The sequence below is a fragment of the Rhinatrema bivittatum genome, chromosome 9 (assembly GCF_901001135.1).
Source record: "Rhinatrema bivittatum chromosome 9, aRhiBiv1.1, whole genome shotgun sequence".
In the NCBI taxonomy this organism is placed as follows: domain Eukaryota; kingdom Metazoa; phylum Chordata; class Amphibia; order Gymnophiona; family Rhinatrematidae; genus Rhinatrema; species Rhinatrema bivittatum.
In genome coordinates, this window is record NC_042623.1 from 259,545,772 (window position 1) to 259,571,435 (window position 25,664).

The following is a 25,664-nucleotide window of genomic DNA, read 5'->3' on the forward strand; positions in this document are numbered from 1 at the left end:
AAAGCAGTTACAGACTCACATAGCACAAGAAGCAGAGTATGATATACATATACAACAACGGGTTCATACCATTTATAACTTGGGGAAAATCACGGCACACAAACGAAAATGTCTGCAGGGCTTTACCAAGACTTGGGCACCATATGAACAATGGCTCTTAAAATCAGCTTTCTAGAATTGCTAGCCAGAATGGGAATAATGAATGACACTGGTAGCCAAGTCAAGACAACCTTTGTTTGATAATATTGCTCCATACTACACCTTGCTATCTGTAAGCTAACCTGGGGGGAGGGGGGGGGGAGGGCTCGCAGTGGGGATGCCTCAGCTTATATAATATCTCTATTTCTGAAAAACATTTTAAGAACAAACTCCCTATCCGAGTCTAGAGCTAACGAAACAATTAAAGTTGACGTTTTCACTTCTTCCTCTATTGAAGTCTCTAGAAACGAGGAGAGATGTGAAATATCTATAATGGGAGATGCTGCCGACTTCATATTCACTTGTATAGATGACTTTATCGGTAAATAGTAAGCTTTTGAAATAGGTAGTAACATTTCTTCTTTTATTTGAAGTACTTCAAGGAAATATTTATGTAGCATCTCAATCGGACAAACTAACTTTTTCTTGGGAAAGTTCAAAATCCTAAGATTGCAGCGACATATACTGTTTTCCAAGTTTTCCAACTTGTTTTGCAAAAAAGTATGACCTGTTACAGTTGTATCTACATATTTTTGCATGTTAGTAATCAAAATGTAAATAAAATTTGTTAGTAATCAAAATGTTAGTAATCAAAATGGCGCCGATGGCCCTTTGCCCTTACTATGTCACAGGGGCTACCGGTGCCATTGGATGGCCCCTGTAACATGGTAGGAGCAATGGATGGCCGACATTTTCAGCTGAAAATTCACAAAAAATAAAGAGCCTAAAAGTTAGGCTCCTAAATGTAAGCCTGCTATTTATTTGCCTGGATTAGATGCCTAGTTCTGAAAATCATTGCTAAGCCCATAGCTATGTTTCCCTGCCTAATGAAACTAGGAGCATAAATGTAGGCACTCAGCCCTAGTAAATTGTCAAAAGGGCTTATTTAGAAGCCTAATTGGTCCCATTATGTTCTTATGTAAATCTTCCTCTTTATATTTAATCAATATGTCATACCTTTTTTGTTTTGAATTGCTCTCTTAAAAGACTATGCTTAAGTTGCTAAATTCCCTTATTTCCTTTCTTTTGAAGGTCTGGCCAGATCTTCCTAATGTAACTGTGAATGACTCTTTGGACTGGGATTCACAAGTAGAGGTATGCATATACTTGAACTGAAAAACCAATGTTACACAATACACTATTGTCAGACCATAACAGTTTCTCTCTCTAATATTAATGTGAAAGTGATTTTGAAGCTCTCATGAATAATAAGTGTGAGAGATAATCATTTAAATACTTTAATCTGTTATATTCTTTTAACCATTTATATGTTTAAAATGAGTTAATTTTATACCAATGATGACTCATTTAAAAAGCGTGAGCTAAGGGGAAAAGTTTAGTCTTAAAATGGAATTTCAGTCCATTGACTTCTATTTGACTCTAAAATCTGAACAAAACCTTGAGCCAAGTTAAAATCATTGGAAATGTATGTAATGGTAACTATAATTAAGTCTTATCCTTTAAAGGTGAGGTCCACACAGCAGAAAACATTTGCTATAACAAATTTGTTATTCTTAATTTCCAGTTGTTATTCTATTTATTTTTCTCTCAGGCTCTCTTTTATTCAAGGAAGCAATTTTGACCTTTATATAGAACCCTTTTGAGAACCTATCTAGTGTACTATGTGCTTTTGGTTGCGTTTCCCGCTGTGGCAGGCCCGTGGCTGACTCCACTCAACCCCGACGCCCAGGTTCTGGACCTGGCCCTTCCTCCTTGGCAGCAGTAGGCAGTCGTCTACACGCTCATGCTCCTGCTACGCTCCCAGGCTCCTCCGGCAGCTCTGCGGCATCCTACGGTCCCAGTCGGGTCTCCCCACATGCGTCGAGGGGAGACGCTGCCATCTCCTAGTTCCAGCCTGCCCGCCTTAGGGGCGCGCACACGCAGCTTCGCTGACTTTAAAGGGGCCGCGGCAGGAAACCTGCCTGTGGCCCGGACGATGACATGTCTCGGCCTTACTATCTAAGGCAGGCAAGACAACTGGGCCCAACTACTCCCGTGGGCTGAATTTTCTCATAATTCTCACATCGCCGCAGCCACGGGAGTCTCCCCTTTTTCTCTGGTGTACAGCAGACAGCCATGGCCTCCTTTGCTGATCCCCCCTTTTGGTGCCTTCTCCAGCAGCCCAGGCAGCTGTGGACGCACTTCAGGCCTTATGGACGCTTACTAACCAACGATTGCGCCAAGCTTCTGCATGTGCCAAGAAATCCTCGGACGCTTTTCGAAGACCTGCTCCTGAATTTCAACTTGGTGACAAAGTATGGCTGAGCACCCACCATATCCGTTTGAAGCTCCCCTCCCAGCGGTTCGCTGCCAGGTATATTGGGCATTTCCAGTTGTTTGATGCATTGGCCCAGTGACCTATTAGCTCCATTTGCCACTTACGCTGGGAGTACACAACTCTTTCCACATCTCGCTACTCAAGCCTCTAGCGCTCTCTTGGCCATTCCGTAAGGCTCCAGTACCCTCACAAGTCATCTCGGAGACTGACACTATCTACCTAGTAGAAGAAGTTTTGGATGTCTGGAGGAGAGGCCACTGTTGGGAGTACCTTCTCTCTTAGGAGGGGTATGGTCCTGAAGAAAATTCCTGGGGAAAAGCCTATAACATCTTGGATAAAGGGCTCCTTCAACAGTTCCATCAAGCCCATCTAGGCAAACTGAGACTTCCAAGAGGGGGGCATAAAGGGGGGATACTGTTGTGTTTCCTGGCTGCGGCAGGCCTGCGGCCAGCTCCACTCACCCCCAACGCCCGGGTTCCAGACCTGGCCCTTCCTCCTTGGCATCTGTAGGCAGTTGCTTATGTGCTCGCGCTCCTGCTATGCTCCCAGGCTCCTCCGGCAGCTCTGTGGCCTCCTCCGGTCCACATCGGGTCTCCCTACGTGCGTTGAGGAGAGACGCTGACATCTTCTAGTTCCAGCCTGCCTGCTTTAGGTGCGTGCATGCACCTTCGCTGACTTTCAAGGGGCCGTGGTGGGAAACCTTCCCACGGCCCCGGACGATGATATCTCTTGGCCTTACTATTTAAGGCAGGGTCCGCCATTCAGTCTTTGCCTTGGCAACAGTTCTCCACGCTTCCTGTCGTGTGCTTACTTGCCTCTCGTTCATGTTCTAGTTCTAGTATTTTTGTTCCAGTATCTGATCCTGTTCCAGTGTTCGTGTTCTTCTTTCAGTCCTTGTGCTCCAGTTCCAGCTTCCTGTTTCCTGACCACGCTCTGGATGGATTCCTTGGTTTTTCACCCTTGCTTGAACTTGAACTTATCTCCAGCCGCCTGCCCTGATGTCAGCTTGAACCTGATCTTATCTCCAGCTGACTGCCTTGGACTTGGCCTTTCTTAGACACCTGCCTACTCACAAGCATGGACTTAACTTGTTCCTAACTGCTCACCTGCTTCTGTCTGTCTGAGCTTCTGTAATCTGGCCGAGTCTTTAACCTTGCTCCTTCGGTCCCAGCATTTACGCCACTTCCTGGCTCCCTGCCTTGGACACTCTCTCTCCGGGATCAACCACGCGGAAGCCTGTCTAAGACCAGCCGGCCCCAGTACCCAAGGGCTCAACCTGTGGGGAATGAGGGCTGGTATTGGTGAAGTTCCAGTCAGCCTCTACTTCCCGTTTGGCCCCGCCTCCCAACGGTGGGGACCCATTGGGGGTATTATGATAACGTGTGTTTTGTGGATCCTTGGATGCTGTGGAGATGACCACGCCCATGGGGAGGAGCCCCGTGAGGAGCTACAGCACTGGGCTAGACTCGTACACACAAAACACAGGAAGGTTCTTTATTACAGCTTGAAGATCTCCACCAGATGTGGCAGTAGTGAAGGCAGTCTGTGGTTGTAGTCTCAGGGACCTCAACAGAGGGAACCCTTCTCTCCTTTGATGACATCAGGAAGTTCTGCAGCAGGTCTCCCAGTGAGGAGATACTGTGGATGAGATAGACTGAGAGTTAGAGTACTCACTAGGTGTTAGCTGTTGGTATGCGATTCCACCAGGGATGCTGTAGAGGGTACTGGCACCGAGGTAGGGAGAGCAGGCCCTCGAGGAGCGAGTACCTATTCCCTGTAAGGCTCCTGAAATAAAGCAGAGGGCCCCCGAGGAGCGGGTACCCAAGTTAGCATATACCCCGACGGGCAGAGAAAGAGAGAGCTTCCTGCGGCAGCACGGAAGCGGCAGAGTAGCATTTGCTAGCTCCCCGAGTTAGCAAGGATTTGAGTCCTTGCTAACTCGGGGAGCTAGCAAATGAGTGAAAGTAATATACCCGGATGGCATGACATCAGCATGAGGGAACGTCCTTGAGGTTCGCGCCAAGGGTGGTACAAAGACGTACATTGTGTGCGCGCACCCTAGTAGGTACCTGGGAGGAGCAATGACGGGAGGCTGCACCATAGTCATTCTGGGGACGCCAGAGAGGTAAGCTTGACGATGCTGCAATAGTCACCTTTCCCAGGTAAGCAGGAGGAGCTGTGAATAAGGTGAGGCAAACGGGGCGAAGCCGTCAAGGACCGACGGACGCAACACCTGAACACTAATTTTCAAAGGGAAACTCCTCAGTATGAGAAAGTTAAAAAAAATGAAAGCTCCATGTATACTTTGCTTCCACCTGCCCATGCTCTTTTTTCTGCAGGTAAAAGTGCATGCGAACATACAGGCATTGTATGCAAATCTATCTCATGCATATTCATTGTGGATATCCTGAAAACCTGGCCTGTTTGTGGCACTCGAAGCTTGGAATTCACCATCACTGTTATAGACTATTCAATGTGCTGAGCATGAATTATGCATCTGACCAAGTGAACTCTGTCCTTGAAAGCTCATACCTCGGTACATTGAATAGTCTATAAAGTGCCACCTGCCTCGTGTCATATGTGGTAGAAACTTGAACCGAATTTGAATTTCTCATGCATGCTTTTGGAATGCTTAACATCATAAAAGACATACAGATCTGTTTCACTGTCTATATTTTATTCAAAGAAACCCTTTTCTTTTGCAGCTATACAGAGCTTATGCAGCAATGCCAGACTTCTTCAGAAACAACACTGTTGCTTGGTGGGAATCAGAAATAAGAGAGTACTATAATAATTCCAAAGACAATAAAAAAAGTATTAAATTTGATGGGCTGTGGATAGTAAGTTTCTATATTTTATGTCAATTAAAAAAAATTAATTGTGATGTTGTTCTATTAACAGTAAACCCATACATTATAAAAAAAGAAAATGAAGCCAGAAATCATATATGTTAAGTGGTTGTCTTTGTAGATTCGGTTTATTCATATGGTTGTTTGAAAACAATGATAGCAAAACATGCAGTTTAAAATTTATATAGTAGGATTGATATTTGCAATACTAAAAAACACCTACCAGTACTATGGCCAGATCACTTCATCATTTCCTAGCAAATTCATTACTTGTACAAGTTCGGTGTTACATTCTAGTATGAAGGACTTTAATGCAGCTCAGAAGATGTAATTGCTGTATTATGTAGCTCTCGATAGAATCCACATTGACAACATCATGGTAAGCATCATGTGTTTAATTTATACTCTGCTTTTTCAGGCACTTCAAAGCAGATTACATTCAGGTACTTGAGGTATTTTTCTGTCCGATTTATTAAGCCACAATATTTTCTTGCGGGAAGAGCAAATTATTGCGGGGCAATCCCACAATAGTTTGCCCATCCCTAACAAAATATCACATCATTCTTGGCACACAATTTTTTAAAATCACAGGATCAACGTGTGGCAAAGATCGTGAGCTGAAACAAGGCATGATGGTAGCCCACCTTGTCCTGGACCACCATCGCATTAAAGGGCCCGAGGCCTTAAAATAACTCTCCCTCAAATTAAGCCCGGAGGTTCATTAAGACCCCTACCTGACCCACACCTTTCTAAAAGGTCGGTGGTGGCTAGTGGGGGTCCAGAGTACTCCCTTGCTCTGGGTTGGGTCGACACCATTTTGAAAAATGACATCAACCGGGCCCGGAACAAGGGGGCACTCTGGGCCGCCACTAGCCACCACCGATCTTTTAAGAAAGGTAGGGGGGGGAAGTGGTTGGGGGTTGTGGTGCCCACCCAGACTATCAAGTGTGTTTTGTATGGTGGGGGTGAAGAAGGGGCTTATGGAGACACGAGACTCCCAGGGATGGTTGACTCTTGAACTGAAGAGAGGGTGGAGGCTGCTGTTTGGGGCGGGGGGGGGGGGGGGGTCTTCTAAAGGGTGGGGTTGAAGTCATTGTGTGTAGCAGTAATGAAGACGCATCAGGCAGCTTTCATGGCAGGCAGGCAGGCAAAAGAGACCTGAGCACACCTCAGAGTCCTCCTTTATTGTACATTCATACAAAGGCAGATGATGTGTCATCACATGATTGGCTACTTTCCCCATAGCAACAGACGAGTCCCTACACTATTGGCTTTGGCTCAGGGGGTGTGCACGGATCATCTCATTGGCTGCTGAAATCTATACCTCCTGACTTTGTCCTGCCTCTGACTAGGGAACACCCAGCCCTACTTTCAGGCTATCAGGATTAATTATAAGCCAGAGAAATACATGAAGTCAGGTTATCCTTTCCCAGGCAGAGAGGCTTAAGCACAAGTGATGCTTTTATTCAGGCAAAGGTCAGGGAGAAGGGAAGTTAGTGTTTAAACCCTGATGAAATGGCTTGCTGGCAAAGCTTATAATTCCCACAATTGTGTGGTACTTTATTGATACCAGGGGAGAGGTTAGGGAAGGGGCGCATTGCCACACAGTTTAAACTTTTTCTGTTGAGGGTTGCTGCATCTCTACAGGTGCTGGTGATGGGGAGGGGGGCTCCACAGACCACTGGGCATGATTTGCGAGATTTCTGTGTGTGTGTGGGGGGGGGGGGGGGGGGGGGGCGGTATTTCTGGCTGCTTGGCTCTTTCAATTTTCCCATGGGAGCAACAGGGACCTGCACTAGTATCTGGATGCTTCCTTAGAAAAATAACTATGCCTCCTTCGCAATAAAATCATGGGATGACTTTTTTCTAAGGCAGCCATGTTATTTAATTTACCTTGAATGCATATGCATAAGTTGTGTTGCATGTATTAGGCAATTTTATGTTTATGCATGAAAAGAAGTTTACTTCTATGGAAGGAGGAATACATTGACGATATTGTGCAATATCACAGCTTAGTAAATCTCCTATAAATTTGTATCTGAGGCAAAAGAGAGTAAATTACCCACAGTCACAGCAGGATTTGATCCTTAGCATACCTGGCTCATAGCCCACTGCACTAACTACTAGGCTACTCCTCCATTCTAGCAGAATGTCCTACTTTTTCTAAATGCTAGTTTTCCTCCATTATATTCATCTAATGATACACAATTTCTTATATGTTGTATATATGTAGATCTACAATCAGATAAGTTAAAACCCCATAAATGGGGGTAAGCATAGGACAAGAGAAGAAAAAACAAACAAATAATGAAATGGTTTGGTGAAACACCAGGTTGTGAAATCAACACTGAAGTAATGTATCTTGACATCAGAAGGGACCAACACCTAATTTCTAGTGGAAGGTGTTGTAATGACCACAGAATGTCTGTATCTGTGGCTCTTTTGACCTTCTTATTTTTCCAATAACTAATTGGTACATGACCTTATTTAAATAATCATATCAGAGATAGTAATCTCACAATTCTACTTAGTCTGATTATTTGCAGCTCAGAGTACACCTTAGGAAAATTGCTAGAGATATCTCACTTTTAAGTACTAATCTATAGTATATTCCATGTATTAACAGCCATTTTAAAATCATCCAAAATCGTTAGAGTGCACGATACAATATAAATGCCCCCGATTTATCGTCAGGGGCATTTGTATTGTATCGTTAAATAGGGCGCAGGAAACCGGCACACCAAAAAAACCCTAAAACCCACCCCGAACCTTTAAAACAAATCCCCCACCCTCCCGAACCCCCCCAAAATGTTTTAAATTACCTGGGGTCCAGTGGGGGGGGTCCCGACGCGATCTCCCTCTCTCTGGCCACGGCTGAGTTAAGAGAAATGGCGCCAGTGGCCCTTTGCCCTTATCATGTGACAGGGCAAAGGTAGCGCTGGCGCCATTTTGGTTCCTGGCTCCCGACATCACGCGTGCAGGAGATCACCCCCGGACCCCCGCTGGACCCCCAGGGACTTTTGGCCAGCTTGGGGGGGCCTCTTGACCCCCACAAGACTTGCCAAAAGTCCAGCGGGGGTCCGGGAGCAACCTCCTGCATGCGGGCCGTATTGCCAATCTTCAAAATGGCGCCGGCGCTACCTTTGCCCTGTCACATGATAAGGGCAAAGGGCCACTGGCGCCATTTCTATTAAAGCAGCCGTGGCCAGAGAGAGGGAGATCGCGTCGGGACCCCCCCACTGGACCCCAGGTAATTTAAAACATTTTGGGGGGTTCGGGAGGGTGGGGGATTTGTTTTAAAGGTTCGGGGTAGGTTTTAGGGTTTTTTTGGTGTGCCGGTTTTCCCGCCCTCCCCCGATTTACGATTTTTAATGATTTAAAAAAAAAAAAAAACCAAAACACAACGATCAGATTTCCCTCCCCCCCCAGCCAAAATCGATTGTTAAGACGATCAATCACACGATTCACACCCCTACAAATGAAGTTATTTGCATTCATAAATTTTTGTGCACTGGGGGCTGCCATCGTACATTAAAAGCCCATGATATGTTGTTTTGCCTCTCGAAATTTACTGTGAGACAAAACAACATGGTGACACAGCTGCAATATAATTGGGGGAGGGGCACAATATCATGGCAATATCCCTCTTGATAGCTGAAGTAAAATATCAGAATAAAATGTCTGCCTGTTGCTCAATAATCAAACCACCTATATTTGGAGAGATGAGGAGGTGAATACTATGGTAAATTCTGTACCTTAACACAGGGGTACTCAAACCAGTCCAATGGCCCTCTCCCTAACCATTCAGGTTTTCAGGATATCCTTAATGAATATGCATGAGAAATATTTATATACACAGGAGGTAGTGCATGCAAATAAATCTCATGCATATTCATTAGGGATATCCTGAAAATCCAACTGGCTGGGGGGCACATATGACCTGTTTGAGCACCCCTGCTTTAAGATATCTCACATAGAATCCAGTGATATAAATAACCTCAATAATTTTTAATTGGACCATCATATTTTGAAGCACACAGCCACAACGTAAGCCACTTATTCTCCAATTATAATCATTAGTCCATCAATCTCATGCTCCATTTTTTATAGACTTCTTTCTGCACAATGAAAATTATAAGAGGAAGAAAATACTTATCTTGATGCATAACTTTGCCTTTTTTTCATACAGCAATACATTTATTTGATGAATATATGAAGCTTAATGCTAATTCTTAATAATCAACTGCTCTGGAACACAACACACCTCAAATTCTGAGGGGGCCTATAAAAATTATTGAGATTTATATTTGTGGATTCTGTGTTATGCATCTCTGAGTATGTACACGGTATCCTACCGAGTATGGTTTTCATTTTAGAATATCGTACCGTGTCGTCTACAATTGGTCCAAGCATTCTGTGTTATAATAACATGCTGCAGCAGCAAAAGTAATGGGAAATTAAAACAGCCCAGATGGAAATAATGGTTGGGAAGGAATTATATTGGCATGAATTGTGCTGTATTGTGAAGTGATAGACAGAGATCAACTGGGATCTATGGTACTGCTCTAGGAAGTAAATAGGGCAGACTGGATGATTCTCAGTTTTTGTATTTTGAACTCAATGCAAAAGTGATCTGTGTATAGAAAGTATTAAAAATGAATATTGCAATTGTATTCCCCAAGTCATCTACCTTTTCCTTAAGTATCTTTAGATCATGATCAGTGTATATTTCTCTCTCTCTCTCACTCTCTTTTTTTCTTTAAAGGACATGAATGAGCCATCAAGTTTTGTCCATGGAACTGTTGGTGGTACCTGCAGTAATAAATTGCTAAACTTTCCTCCATATATGCCATGTAAGGATGCTAATTATATTTTGGTGTCAAACATTCATTTAAATGCATCAAACTGGACACAGAAATGCTCTAAATGGAAAGATACAGACACACACACACACATATTTTAGTACATTTTGCAAATGTCACAAGAGTTCATCTAATGTCAACAGATTCTACATTGTGCAGAAATACACATTTTAATGTATGTATATAATAAATTGACAATTCATGCTTTTCTATCAAAACAAAAAAAAGCCCCTGCACCAAAAGAGTACCTGTGCAGGCCAAAGTCTGAATTAGGCTGATTAAGATCAGTTTATCAATATAGATTTGAACCTTCCTTAGGTGAATAGAAACTGTCATAAATGAGTCAATTTTGGAGGGCATCAGGTCTTGACAAAGATACTCGCTATTGGTTTGAAAAAAAGATATTTGGAGTATGCAGGGGTTAAAACCATCATAAATATTCCATAATTCTGCTCAACCCACAAAGTGGTGCACAAGGGGTTATTCACCCACAAATCTGTGCAAATTTTGTTCTCCTGTCATGCTTAGGGTAGGATAAAGTCCAACTATGAAGTCACAAAAGCTCTTCAGGAGTTGAATATTAAGTGGTTTGTGTAATGAAAGGGTCTCCTTTTCCATCCAAAGGAAAAATACTATTCCTTTGCAGAAGACTTGCACATCGATTATGAAGAATGAGAAAAGTTATTTTGTGATAGACTCACACATGCTGACCTTCCATGCAAGTAAATCATAATGCTTTGAATCTTACTGTTAGGAACATGGCTTGCGGGATGGCCCCTGCAAGCCACTGTTCTTACCCTCATGCCTCTGAGAGCAGTCAAGGATGCTGTCAACAAGCTCCCTCAACTGGGACACCACCGTCTCCTCAACGCTGCCAAGCATGGCCCCATATGCCGCCATGCTGCTTCTGTCCCGGAACCTCCTTAGGTGCGTGCGTGTGCGCATGATGTCAGGCTGACCGGCCTATTTAAGCAAGTGCTGCGCAGCATTACCTCACCTCAGCAACATGCATGTTTCCTAGTGCATGTTTCCTAGTCTTCCTGTGTTCCTGATTCTCGTCCAGTTTTTGTCTTCCAGCTTTGTCTTCTCTAGCTTTCCTCATCTAGCCCACCTTGTCCAGCCTTGCCATGTCCTATCAGTCTTGCCCAGTGTCTTCAGTGGATCTTCGTCCACTCTTGGCTTGACTCTCTGGATCTTGACCTCTTGCATGGACCTGATCACTCTTGCTAGCTGCCTGCTCTAACCTTGGCTTGTCTCTGACTCTCTGGGACAGTAACTTTGATACTGGCACATGGTGGACATGTATGCCCATATGCTGGCTTACGCCAAAGGACATGGCCATATTATTACATACATGCCCATGGTATAAAATAGGCTGCATGTGCATATAAGTGCACAAATGCTGCCTCTACTGCATTAGTGGAGGATTTTAGTAGACATGCGCCAGTACAATTACCAGTTTCCCCAGTTTGTTCCCAGTTTGCCCAGGTAAGGGATTGGACTTCCTAACCCGCCTAGTTAAATAGTCTCCCTTTTACCTTGTTAGCACCAGTTCTTAAAACCCCGCTGAAAAGCCTAGAACTTTTTATTTTATTACTTACATGCCAAGGGACTCTGATGCACGCTTGTGGATGGAAATACTTCTGCGAACATTTCATGTTAAAGTCTCGGAGTGCCCAGATCCTGCCCAGACCATGCCCCACCCCTTTTTTTTCAGCTTCTTATTTGTGTGCATACTGGGAGATACACGCAGACTCTGTCGCCTTTTAAAATCTGCACGGCGCACTCCAGCTGAACATATTCGTGTATCTCACGGTTTTGGCTCATGCCGGGCTTTTAAAATTTACCCCTTAGTCTGCCGCCTGCCCTGACCCCGGTGTGCTTTAGGAATTTGCTTATCTACACTGCCCAAGGGACCCGCCTAAGTCCTGCTGTCTGTCAGAACCCAAGGGCTCAACCTGCAGGGGAGGCGACTGGTGAAGGTGAAGATCCAGACTGTCCCACTATAGGGTACATTCAGTAGGGGTGTGCATTCGTTTTGAACTTAAATGGAAAACGCAACTTTTTTTTTTTTTTAACTTAAAAAAATGATGAGGCGTAAACGATCGGATTTCCAACTTATTCAACATAGCTATGTTGAATACGTTGGAAATCGCGATTGTTGATCTAAATAAAAATTTAAACCCCTCACCCTCCTTAATCCCCCCCCCAAGACTTACCAAAACTCCCCAAGCTGGCCAAAAGTTCCGTGAGGGTCCGGGAGCGGACGCGTGGGGAATCACGTGACGTCCGCATCACTCCGACGTGACGCCAACGTCACGTGGTCCATCGCGGTTCCGCTCCCGGACCCCTCGTTGGACCCAAACGGCACTTTTGGCCAGCTTGGGGGGGCCTCCTGACCCCCCCAAGCTGGCCAAAAGTTCCTTTTGGGCCCGAGGGGTCCCGGAGCGAACCCGAGGGGAATCACGTGATGCCACATCACTCCGACGTGACGCCGATGTCACGTGCTCCTTGCAAAGGAGTTCAGGAATGGCGTCCTGACCCCGCTGGACCACCAGGGAGTTTTGGTAAGTCTTGGGGGGGGGATTAAGGAGGGTGAGGGGTTTAAATTTTTATTTGCACATATGGACATAGACTCAACTTATGGAATTCTCCATATGTCCATATTGACTGCAAATGGGACCCCCTTTCGACTTATGGACTTATGAACTTAAACTTTTGGTCTGCACATCCCTAGCATTCAGCAGCTGCCAGAACAGGCCTCGCGGATTTGCCCTTGAGGCTGTCTCAACTATGCTGCAGCACAAAGGGCTCACTCACCTGCTACCCTTCACACTTACTGAGTGATTAAAAGCACTGTTTTGGGATTCCAACATGACATTTTCAACAATTACCTTGTTATTGCCTTGTTTCTCATTCAGTTCTATGGAGCCATGCAGAAGACATGTTTAGGAAGATATTTAAATAAGGAGCAGTTGTGAAAGCTTTGACAAGAATGTTGGCTTCTTATCCTCAGACAGCAGTGACATTACCCCTTCAATATGCTTAGTGTGCTTCCTCTGCCCAATTCCAGATATGTCAGATTAAAGTCTCTTGCAAGCAAGCCACTACAGTCTAGGATTCAGCAAACAGGCTTTATTAGTAGTTCAGCTTTTAGCAGACAGTACAAGTATGCCTGGGCTCACACTTTAAGGTCTATATAACAAGTTCCACAGATTCAAAAAGCAATCTGGTCCTCAGAGCCCAACCCTTAGCCCTCAAGTTTCCAATAGAAACCTAAGGACTAATTCAGTCCTCACGGGTGGGACTGCAAGTCTAGGTTTTAACATTCCAGAAGGCTCTCCAAGTTTGCCCAAAGGGAAATTGTTCAGAACCACTCCATGGCTTAAGGGCAGGGCTGCAGCCTCTAGTAATGGCAATCCACCTTGTCAAGGCTGGCCAGATTCTTTTTGTTCCTACAAGAAGTTGCTGACATTATTGGTCAAACTTTGCAGGTTTGACAAGGAATAATAAGCTGTATGTATATTTTAATGAGTCATATAATATGTTAAGCCATCAGGTCAATGGTCCATCGAGACCAGCATCCTCTGTGACAGTGGACGGCCCAGGAATTGTCTGACAGATCCCAGTGGGAAAGCCCATTCCATATTGCTCACCTTCTTGATGGCTTTTAAATGAGTGAGTTGACCCCAGATTGAGTAATTCAAAATAATTTTTAGGGGGAGACAGAAAACTCAAACTAAAATATATTTCTGTTGAAAAGCATGCAATACATTAAATAGCTAACATGTAACAAAAGAGACCGATGCCAAACTTGTCTACTCTATACATTGAAGATATTTTACATTATTGCTACTGAGGACCAACTACCAACTAATTAAGAGGTTTGATTCTGAAACTTTCACAACCTTTCAAGTAAACTTAGGTGTCCATCTTTGAGGATCTGGCCAGCTGCGTACCTCTTGCTATAATATATTGTCTTCAGTGTAAAGTTGTCAGAAATCTGTGACATCCCAGCAATAGTTCTGAAGGCAATAGTATCATTGACACAGGTTTAAATGGCTACTTAAACAGACACATTGTAGAAAAAAAAATAGGAAAACTCAAGAAAATATCCTATTACAATTGTTTTTGGTTTTAATTTCATTTTTTTTGTTTATTCTGTCTTTCATTGCATATAAACTGAATGAAACAAAGCAAACAATAAATGAAGCAAAGAAAGAATGGAATGAAATAAAAAAAATTGTTTGTGCATAGCCCCATTGTTTGCTTCAGCATTTGATGTAATTATATTAGGCAGATGCATTTTCCAGGTTTCCCAAAACCATAAAGCACTGATAATCCCAGGATTATGCTCAGCTTCACTGAGTAGACATGCTAGGAAATTCCTCCTATAGACTTTTTGTGGACAGCACTGTTCATTCATCTCTGGCATGAGGATTCCCTGTTACAGAATCTGCTAATGGATACCAGTCCTAGGTCTGGAGAAACAAACATGCCCACAATTTGCTATTGTCTTAAGGTGTGGTTTTAAACACATTTTTGTCTTGAAATTGTCATTGATTGATGGATCTTGCAGTTGTTATAGACCATTACCAAGTGTAATAGAGACTAAACATACTGAAATGACCAAATTAGATGACCAATTGACTTCGTTGGATGAAGATTACTTGTGTGTCTGATGCAGAAATTCTTCATATACCCAATGGGCTCATAAAGCTGCAAACAGGCTTGGACAATGCTGAGTATTCTGAAAGTACCTAGATTGCTACATCTTGGTTCAGAAATATGTGGGAAAGACTTCAATAGAGTAAAAAGTATTGTGCTAAAAAGTATATGCTACATGATGAGTCATTTATTAATTTCCTCTGGATTTGGTAGTTTAAATTAAATCTCATTTTTATTAGCATTGGAATCAAGACATCTGGGTTTAAGTCACAAGACCTTGTGTATGGAAAGCCAACAGATCCTGCCAAATGGAAAACCAGTTAGACACTATGATGTGCATAATCTATATGGATGGTCACACACAAAACCAACATATGAGTAAGTGGTCTATCTTCCCCTTTACAGCATTTTGGGTACTTATGATAGTTTCATAGCTATTAAATGATTGCATCTTCACTCAGGTAAATAGGATTTTGAAAATTGCTACAATAGCATGCTATATTACATTTTCCATTGAAAATTCATTTGTAAGAAATAATTCAGAAACAATAGTTTTTTGTATTTCATCACAGTATAGCAACAGGTGATCTGGGGCATTATGATGAGGTTCAAAGGTGAAGCCTAAAGCAAGTGGTGAAGGTTCCAGGATTCTCATTGACTGAGATGGGGATTTTTTCTTTCCCTCAATGACAACAGTTAGGTTGGCTGCTAGCTTTAGTTGGAAGGTAGGCTTATTTATACTTTCGTTTCTACAGTCAGAATGGAATCTTGCCATATCTTCCCCTTTTTCCAGTAGTAGAAATGTTAATTCAACAGAGTAGGACCTCCTTTATCCTTGGGTGGTATAGGCACTGGTTTGCACCTGAGAAGAGCAGAAGTTATTCAGGAATGTCTTCTGATGGTCATTTCATTGGCGGGGTTAGGTACCTATGATAAAGCCATTCAGGTGAGATTAATCTCCTCTGGAATCAGCATAGCAGAATTTAATTAAATGAGAGGATAACGACGTGAGCACTTCTTCGGGAACATAGGGTGCAAAATTTTATTGTCTGAGTTGACTGAAATATTATTTTAAAAATTATCTATGATCATGCATTTCCAACATAAAATATCCTCTGTCAAGCTCCATTGTTTGTGCAAATTATAGTGGGATGACAGGGAAAGAGGTACATCAGAGATGTGACAGTTTGGAGATGAGTTGGAGGGCCAAAAAGTGCATGTCTGACTGAGCTGTAAATTGTAAATAGGTTTAATAGCCTTGGGCTTATGGTTGTGATGTTGCTTACTGATGTGACTTGGTTATGTTGTTATATACATTGTAGCTTGAATTAATGACATGCCATCAAATATTTTTTCTGTCCAACAAATTTAAACATAAAAGAATGAATTTTTGCTAGAGAAAATCTTTTGAAATGCCCACTGAGTCCATTTTAAGGTGACACTACTACAAATCAGATTACTTCTTTATAACATGATATTTCCTGACACTCATTTACAACCACACTCTCCACAACCACACACACACACCATCACCACTCCCCAAGGTATTTTCAGCAAACTTTTTAGTCATTAAACAGTAATTACCAAACAGTAACCCTCAAGTAATCAAAGTCATTAAAATATCAAATACTTTATGCCTCAAGGTATAATTGGACAGTTTTAATTATACTACAGATTTGCTTCAGGCTTTTGCTTATGTTGCGTGTGTATAATATTTAAATACTTGGTCCTGTAAGCTTATTTCTGCTTTAAAACTCAGATTAGTACTGTGGAAATTGAGTAGGGAAATGAGGAACATTTTTTTTTAGGAAAAGAGTGCATGTAAGCTTTTCGTACCATTAATTTACTATCTCAGTTATGTCATGAACTTTATTATACTTTAATTCCCTACTGAGTAATATTCCATTCTATTTTGGATAATGTAAGAGCTAATGATAATATATGTACATTGTTTCATTACCAATTCAATGAGCAAGCAAAGAAAGGCATTTGTCTATGGATCTTAATGACCTCAAAGCCCTTCCTAACTTTGAAATTACCATAAAAAAAGATAATATCAAGGCCACTGGAATTTTTTGAGCCGAGTGAAAGTTATGTTTGGCAGGGCACCAAAGTGTCACCGTCAATCAAGGCACTCGCACAAGTGCTGACAGGGCAATAAAGCAAATTTGATTCTCATGCTGTCAGCCAAATCAAAGTATGATTTGAATATTGTCAGCAGATAATAATTGAAAACTGAAGACAAAGATATCATTGCATCCAGATAATATGAATTAATAATATTGGCATCTTCTTTTCTAAAATCCTGTCTCCACGGCAGAGAAGACTCTAATGAAAGCTACAGCTTCAAAAAATATTCTTTATACTTAAATATTAACCAACTGAAAATAATAAATCTTTCCACTTATTTGTTTAGGAAGTTTAAAGATCTTCATTTTATTCCTTAACCTTGGGGTAAGTCCAAGTAGCTGCTGTACATATAGGGGGCAGTATAAGAGACCTGGGGGGGAGGGGAGTTAGAGTTCCTTGGGTAGAAAACAAGCACATTTTCAAAGGAAAACTCCACTTAAAAAATGTTAGCCGGCGGGGACTTCGGGTACAAATGTACTCAAAGATTTTCCACCTGCTGAACAGCAGGTACAAAGTACCCACAAAGTCAGGATGGGAATATCAAAATGAAATCCCCCGCACGAGATTTCCCACCTGGTGTGGGCAGCTATGCTTGCTATGAACCAGAGAGTGTACTAGTGTACTCTAACCCACCTTCAGGCTGCTGCAATACAGTGCACTCAGCTGAGTGCACTGGTCAATCCGTTGTTGGACATGCATTTTGGACACACGTCCACAGGCTCTTATGCTCTAAGGGGTAGACTTTCAAAGGGTTACGCACGTAATATACACGTGTAACCCCCGAAAACCTACCCCTGCGTGCGCTGAGCCTATTTTGCATAGGCTCGGCTGCACGCGCAAGCCCCGGGACGCACGTATGTCCCGGGGCTTTCAAAAATGGGAAGTCCAGGAGTGGGGCCGGGGGCGGGGCAGCGGTCCGGGGGCGTTCCCTCCAGCACAGACCTGTGCCGGAGGTTCACGCGCCGGCAGCTTGCCGGCGCGTGCGAATGACACCTGCCAGAGGCAGGCGTAACTCGCCGAAACAAGGTAGGGGGGGAATTTAGGTAGGGCTGGGGGGTGGGTTAGATAGGGGAAGGGGGGGAAAGATGGGGGGGGGAGCTAAAAAAAAGTTCCCTTGGAGGGAACGGGGAAGGCCATCGGGGCTCCCCTTGGGCTCGGCTCACTCAAGGAGCATAAGTGTGCACCCCCTTACACGCGCCAACCCTGGATTTTATAACATGCGCGCGGCAGTGCGTGCATGTCATAAAATTGGGTGCACATTTGTGCGTGCCAGGTAGCGTGCACAAATGTACCCTGCACACGTTTGATTTAAAATCTGCCCCTATGGGATTAGTGTATCCAAAATGTGCAGCCACACCGCCCCCTGCAAAGGTAATAGCGCTCATGATATATAAATTCATGTTGATGAGGCTATTAGCTATTTCCCTGATCCAAAAAAAGATGTGGGCCCAACATGCATATTTTTACCCAAAAAATTGACAGAAAAGCAGAAAATACTGCTTTTCTGTTCTTCCTCTGACTTAATATCGGTGAAATTAAGTTGAAAAACAAAATAAAAAAACAAAGAGTGCCAGCAGTCAGGTTGGCAAAAGGGACGCTCAGTTAAAAGGGTACCTTTTTCTAATCCATGGCTGTGCACAGGTTAGGAAGATGGACGCTCATAAAATTAAGTGTCCATTTTTCTAACCCTCTGACAGCCACTTCTCCTGGACACCCGCTGCCAAGGAGGTGCTGGGGGCACATAACTTCCCCTAGCACCTCCTTTTTACTGCAGCAGCTGATTTAAATATTAAATCAAGCACTCCGGAGAGGTCCGTCGGCATGCATTAGGAGAGCGATCAAACATAAGCTCCCATTTTCCACGCACCGATATTGCATCAGCCTTATTGAGTAGTTCAATTTTCAAATGGCCCACTTACCCACGTTAATTCATTTTAATGCAGCCAGATTCAATTTCCTACTAGATCACAATGGAAGTGATCGAGTGTGGTAACTAAGGAGTTAACCAGATAAATTCTGTGGGCTGAAATTTACCAGTACCCTTAGTGGCTTAATATAGCTTCCAGATTCATAAGTCAGATAGATTTAGCCACATCAAAAAAGTTCTTGAAGGGGGCAGGCTTAGGTTGGGAAAGGAAACATACACTCACAGATTTGATTTTCAAATTCTCTTGCACACTTTCCCACCCATATTCACACCACACAAAAAGAAGATGCAAAGTTTGCATAAACATTTATACCAGTGGCCCTTGTAGCTTAAGGATCATTGGTTTAAAACTAGCCAGCAAACCCTGTGCCTAGTGCCAGTGTTCCCCTCATTTTTTCCTGTTTCACCAATGTGTCTCTCAGGCCTCTAGTGCTGCTCTCTCTCTTGCTCTCTATCTCATTCATCTGATATGAAAAAGGAAACCCACCCTCCTGAACATCCAATGCACCTCCCAAATCATTGACATCAGCTTCAATGCCTCTGGATCTCTCCTACCTTTAAATCCTGTGGAAAATTAATTTAATTTAATATCATTTATACAAAGTTTATCCCTACTCAAAGCAATGCAAAATATTTTATTTATTTTATAATATGCATACAATCTGAATAATTGGGTTTACAGAGAAGTTACCATAAGTTGATACACACATATTAGTGCCATACATTCACAAATACACAGAGACAAACATGCCAATAAAAATTAAATATTCAGGATGTATATTTGTTTGAAATGAATGGGTATAATGTAACCAATGAGTCCATTTTTGTCTCATTTTCTGGACCCTCAAAATGAATGGAGAGGACCCACAAATGAAACAAAAATTGTCTCGTTTGTTTGTGTTTCCCATTCAAGTCTATGGCTGGGCTGAGTAAACAACAGGTGCAGGCAGGCTCTAACTAGTAACAATAGTTGCCACTCTGTCTCGCTGCCTTGCTCCAGATAGACCACCTTAGGGATCTTGCAGCTCCCTGCACCCCTCAATTGTCTAGGTGCCTAAATATGGGGCCTTTCCTGGGAGCCACTTTTGTGCCTCCCAAGGACAAATCCAGATCATTATGGGCAAGGCCACATTCTAGTCTAACAACTGGGCTGAGGCTGCCTCAGTTTAAATCATTCTGTGTCCTCATCAGCAGGGCATCAGCCCTTAAGAGATCTGATAAGGCAAAAAATATACATAAACAGACTTTAGCATAGCCCTCAGTCAGAAAGAATAAATACAGACACAACATAAAAAATGCAAAGGAGACATCTTTTGCATGTTCTGAATGTGGGAAAGGTTTCAGTAGGAAGAAAGAACTAATACAACCTCAGAAAATAAAGAAAGGGATGAAACAGTGTTCAGCTGCAGAATATGGGAACATCTCTCTTAATAAAGCAAATCTCACAAATTACCAAGAAATCCATACTGATGAGAGACTATTGCCATGTTTTGATTATGACTAAAGTTTCAATCAGAAAGTAAATTTCACAAAAGAAAGCAAAATTAGACCCAGCAGTAAATTCAGTTTCAAGTAGGAAATGTAATAAGAGCTTGGAAAATTGCCTTGGAAAATTTAATCATTTTAAAATTCTTAATTGCATTTTGAAAATTAAAATATATATATACTAGTGAAAAAATAGGCAAAAAACAAAAAATTAAGGGCCAGATTTTAAAACTTACACGTGGGCGTAGATTTGTGCGTGCAACCCAGCGTGCACAAATCTACGCCCCATTTTATAACATGGCCATGGAGTTGAAAATCAAACTTAAGATCAAGATATCAAAAACTTTGAATCTGTAGAACAGTGGAGCATACAACACAGTTCTGACTATGTCAAATGAAAATGTTTCTGCAAAGTATGCTGCAACCGGCGCGCACAAATCTATGCCTGATTTTATAACATGCGTGCGCAGCCGCGCACGCATGTTATAAAATCCGGGGTCGGCGCATGCAAGGGGGTGCACACTTGTACACGCCGAGCCCTAGAGGAGCCCCAATGGTTTCCCCGTTCCCTCCGAGCCGCTCCAAAATCGGAGCGGCCTAGGAGGGAACTTTCCTTCGGGCCCCACCTTCCCCTATCTGACCCACCCCCTAGCTCACCTAAATCCCCCCTACCTTTATTTTATTAGTTGCGCCTGCCTCCGGGCAGGCGTAGGTTGCGCGCGCCGGCCCACGATCATGGGCACAGAGGCAAATGGCTGCTGTGCCTGAAGGCTCCGGCCATGCCCCTGCTCAGCCCCGGACCAACCCCGCCCCTGCCCATTTTTTTCAAACAACGGGACTTAGACGCGTCCCGGGGCTTGCGTGCATCACCGGGCCTATGCAAAATAGGCTCGGCATGTGCAGGAGATGGTTTTGGGGGTTACGCACGTAATATACACGCGTAACCCTTTTAAAATCTGCCCCTAGCTGTTTGAGCACCGTTAGCCTCATTTTAGGTTCCCACGTATTGTGGCAGTGAGAGAAAGGCTTAGGTCAGCTCCATTCCAGTAACTTTCTTTTACTTCATTATCCCTTAAAAAATATCAAACACATTTTAAATCCCCCTCAAGTGCAAAAAACTTTCTATTTTTTTGTTTTGTTTTGTTGTTTACTGCTCCAATGGAGCAGTAGCAACTTGCACGCGCCAGGATGCCCTTCCCTGGTACAGAGGCAAATGGCCACTGTACTGGCTGCCTACAGCCCCACCCCTCCCTCCCCCCAGATCACCCCTTTATCAGGGTCCGGCACTTTGCCGTGTAATGTGGGTTATGCATGTGGCTGGGCCTTGTGCATGTCGCACGCATCTTCAAAGGGGCCTGGCCACGCGTGTAACCCACATTACACGGCAAAGTGCCAGACCCAGATAAAGGGGTGATCTGGGGGGCAGGGAGGGGTGGGGCTGTAGGCAGCCAGTACAGTGGCCATTTGCCTCTGTACCAGGGAAGGGCATCCTGGCGCGCGCAAGTTGCTACTGCTCCGTTGGAGCAATAAACAACAAAACAAAAAAAATAGAAAGGTAAGAGAGGGTTTTAAGGGTGGGGAGGCGAGGGGAAGGGTAAGGGAGGTTAGGGTAGGGGTGGGAAAGTTGCCTCCCAGTCTGCTCCTTAATTGGAGCGGACTGGGAGGGAACAAGGGAAGGCCTTGATGCGATGCTGCATGGAAATTGCAATTATCTATCCCCCTTGCGAGCGCTGCATGCACATGCATGTGTGCCACTCGTATTTTATAACGCGCGCAACCATGCGCACGTATTATAAAACTCATGCATCCATGTGCGCGCGCTGGGTCCTGGGAGCGCATGGACGCGTGCGCGTATCTTTAGAAATCTACCCCTATGTGTCTAAATACTTATGTTTTTTATTTATCTTTTTTAGATAATACTGATATAACTTATTTTTTGAGAATGTTCATATTATTCATTCTGGCTGTGGGATTTAATAATTTCTATAAGTAGATGCCGTGAGTGAGTAATCACATTTTACCTGTTTAGCATGGATCTCGTAAAAACATTTTTGGGATTTTAGGTTGGTTTCCTTATTATATATTTTCTGTAGAAATTCTGTTGTTATAATATATACCCCCTGATGAAGCCTCGTTGGGCGAAACACAAATGCCTTTGTCAGGGTTCTCTGAATACTGGCATCTCTGCATTTTCTGATCTCAACGCTGCTTTCATTACAGAGGATTTCTCCTTGTTTTTAATGAGACATTCAACACTGCCTGCTGTGGTTACCATCTGCAACAGAATAATACTTCAATTTCTGGATTTACAATACTTTGTTTATTTCTAAATTTCATTCACTGAGTATAACGAGATATATTAAGATTGAGCGCCTGCAGTCGTATCCTGCTATTAGTATTTATATTGTGATTCTAGCCTTTGAAGAAATTTTCTATGATTATGTGTATGGTTTCCAATTTGATGTTATGCAAATTATTATTTGTAACAATTTTTAGAATATGCTATAAAATAAATGTAAATTTTCAGTGTGTGGAAATAAATTAGTTAATTTGTGAGGAGGGGGGGGGGTTGTAATTAGATAGATAGAGGGCCATTTAAAGTATTGTAAAGATTGTCTGCAGTAAGCCATGTGATTCCATACAGTTACCTCAAAAGCTTATGTTAACAAAAGTGATACTGATGACAGATCATTCTCTAATACTAAATCTGATAAGTGGAAAGTGCTTCAACATGAAGTCAGATGCATTGCATGCCACTATCCCTTGCTGCTGTATCCTGTATCTTACACCTTAGGGGGTCTTTCTTCTACTCAGCCTTGCTGCTGTACCCAGAATTTACACTTTGGGCTGTTCTTGCCATTGTATTTAGTTTGCTCCTCTAATGGTGCCTTGGATAATTCCTGTTACATGCGGCAGCCCGCGCATGTTATAAAATCGGGCGTAGATTTGTTCGCGCCAGGTTGTGCGAACAAATCTACACCCGCGCATAATTTTAAAAATCTACCCCTAAGCTCTTTAATTTTGATTTGTTTAGTTATATCAACTGGTGCAAGATCTTGAGCATTGGAGTGGCTCTCTCCCTGTTATATTTTCACAACAAGATCCTTGCTGCAATAGTTTTCACCAGTTCTAGCTTGTGCAGTTATTTTGTTGGGAAATCTACCAGCACCTCATTAGTTTAACTGGGATATAACCAGGAAGAGAATCACTGTTTGTAATACCTTCTGATCCAGATAGGAACACAATCCCTGCACTAGTTACAATTTATAGAAGGTCTTCCTTAATGTAAGCATAATATGCTCTTTAAATTAAATAATGCACCTCCAGTTTCTTTTCTTTTGGAATACAACTGACATTATTGATCTTCAGAATAGGAAATTTCCCTATAAAATCAATATTTCTGAAGCTTAAGATCTTTCTTTTTGAGTTACTGATTTTGAGTTTAATTACTAGCAACTATGCTAAGATCTTATTTAAACATGTATGAAATGTTTTTATCGTGGCTTCCCAGCTATTATGCTTTGAAATTATAAGCTGTATATCAGTTTATCATCAGCAAAATAATACCCTTGAGTTCCAAATTTACAATGTTTTCCCGAAGTGGATGTAAATTTATACTGAACAAGAGGGCTGAAAGAGATGGCCCTTGGAATACACCAACGTTTAGGTGTCTAGGTACAGACACTTTACTAGTTACCTCTACCAGCTTATGACTGCCTGTTAGAAAAGATATTATTCATTTTAGTGCCAAGCCTCTAATCCCTTCAACTGTTTATCTATCTTCCAAAAGCCAATAGTTTACTAAATCAAAAACTGAAGATAAATCTAACAGTAATTAAACCACTATCCCTGATTTAGGTGGCACAACACTTTATCCTATAGAGTCACGAGCAGCTACTCTGTGCTATGGACTTTCCAAAGATCAGATTGGTAATAATCAAGGCCCCATGTATCTTTTAAGGAAGCGATGATTTGAGAGTTTCCAATTTCTTTGCTAATAGTGGCAAATTAGTCACTGGTCTATAATTATCACACTGTTTTCTGTCTAGAGTCTTATTTTTTAAAATAGGTCTAATGATAATGTTTCAAGGATGCTGATACTGCTCCCTCTTCTTTAGAAGTGTTGATAATATTCCACAAGCGAGATAATAAATCAGCTCCAAACTGTTTATTAAAATGACAGGAATCTAATTTAGAGGTGGTAGGGTTAATCTTGTTTGTAATCAGTACTTTTGATTCTAAAGAGTCCTTTTCTCACTAGCAGAACACACCTGATGGCACCATGGCTCATTGACTTCACCATGAATTGCTGAAGCATTAGTTGGTGGTGCAGTTTAGCAATGAGCTGCAGTGTCAGCATAAAGGGTAATGTGTCCCACCTGTTCATTAAGAGAAGACTATCTGAAATCATAAGAACTTATTCTGGAGTGATAGAGGTAGTCTGTAGGTCATTGGTGTTCAGTTTGGTGGGCTTGGAGGGGCATCAGATGCTAAGGTGCTGTGTTTTTCACACTCGATGGGAGATGCAGCACTGAAGACTTGATGAACTGTCTTTTTCATACTGGGAGGGTGGAAGGGCACCATCAAAGACTCAGAGGAGGGTATTGTTTTTATAATGTTGGGTACCACATGTGTAGGAAAGAAGTGATTGTAGGTGCCGAGGGTTCTTTTCACATAGAGCTGCACAGGGTCAATCTTTTGTGAGTTGCTTGGTGATTAGATAGCCTAGATTTTAGACAATTGCCCCAGTATCACTAGTTCACATTGAAACCCACGACAGCTCAGTTGAAAGTAATGGATCCATCTCCCATAGCAAGTCACAATTTGTGATAAGTCTTTTGACATAATGGTCTTGAACAATCAAATTGTCAAATATTGTGTTTACCATGAAGAATTATATTTATGAATCTTTCAAATAAAGAAAATTGTACAATACTATGCACAGAATTTGGTTTTAGAGCATGGTCACCTAACTTGCTTATCTTTATGAATTCCAGTGCCTTACTCAATGTAACAGGAGAGCGAGGAGTCATTATTACTCGTTCAACATATCCATCCAGTGGAAAATGGGCAGGACATTGGCTTGGTGATAATACTTCTGCTTGGGACCAACTTTTTAAATCTATTATTGGTAAGAGAGAGTTTATTCTCAACATAACATATATCAGCTGTAGCTTTCATATGAGTAGCTGACGTTTGAAAAGAAGTTGGCCTTAGAGGCAAAAAAATCATAATAAAAACATTTTAAAATATATCTGAAGCAAGAA

General features: G+C 42.5%; 1 protein-coding gene across 1 annotated transcript in view; it reads left to right on the forward strand.

The window, feature by feature from the left end:
* SI (sucrase-isomaltase) overlaps positions 1–25,664 on the forward strand; it is a 350,476-nt gene that overhangs the window by 266,419 nt on the left and 58,393 nt on the right. The window contains 5 exon segments of the mRNA XM_029616444.1: positions 1,231–1,293; positions 5,182–5,316; positions 10,091–10,178; positions 15,095–15,233; positions 25,395–25,528. Coding sequence (XP_029472304.1) covers positions 1,231–1,293; positions 5,182–5,316; positions 10,091–10,178; positions 15,095–15,233; positions 25,395–25,528 — 559 coding nt within the window.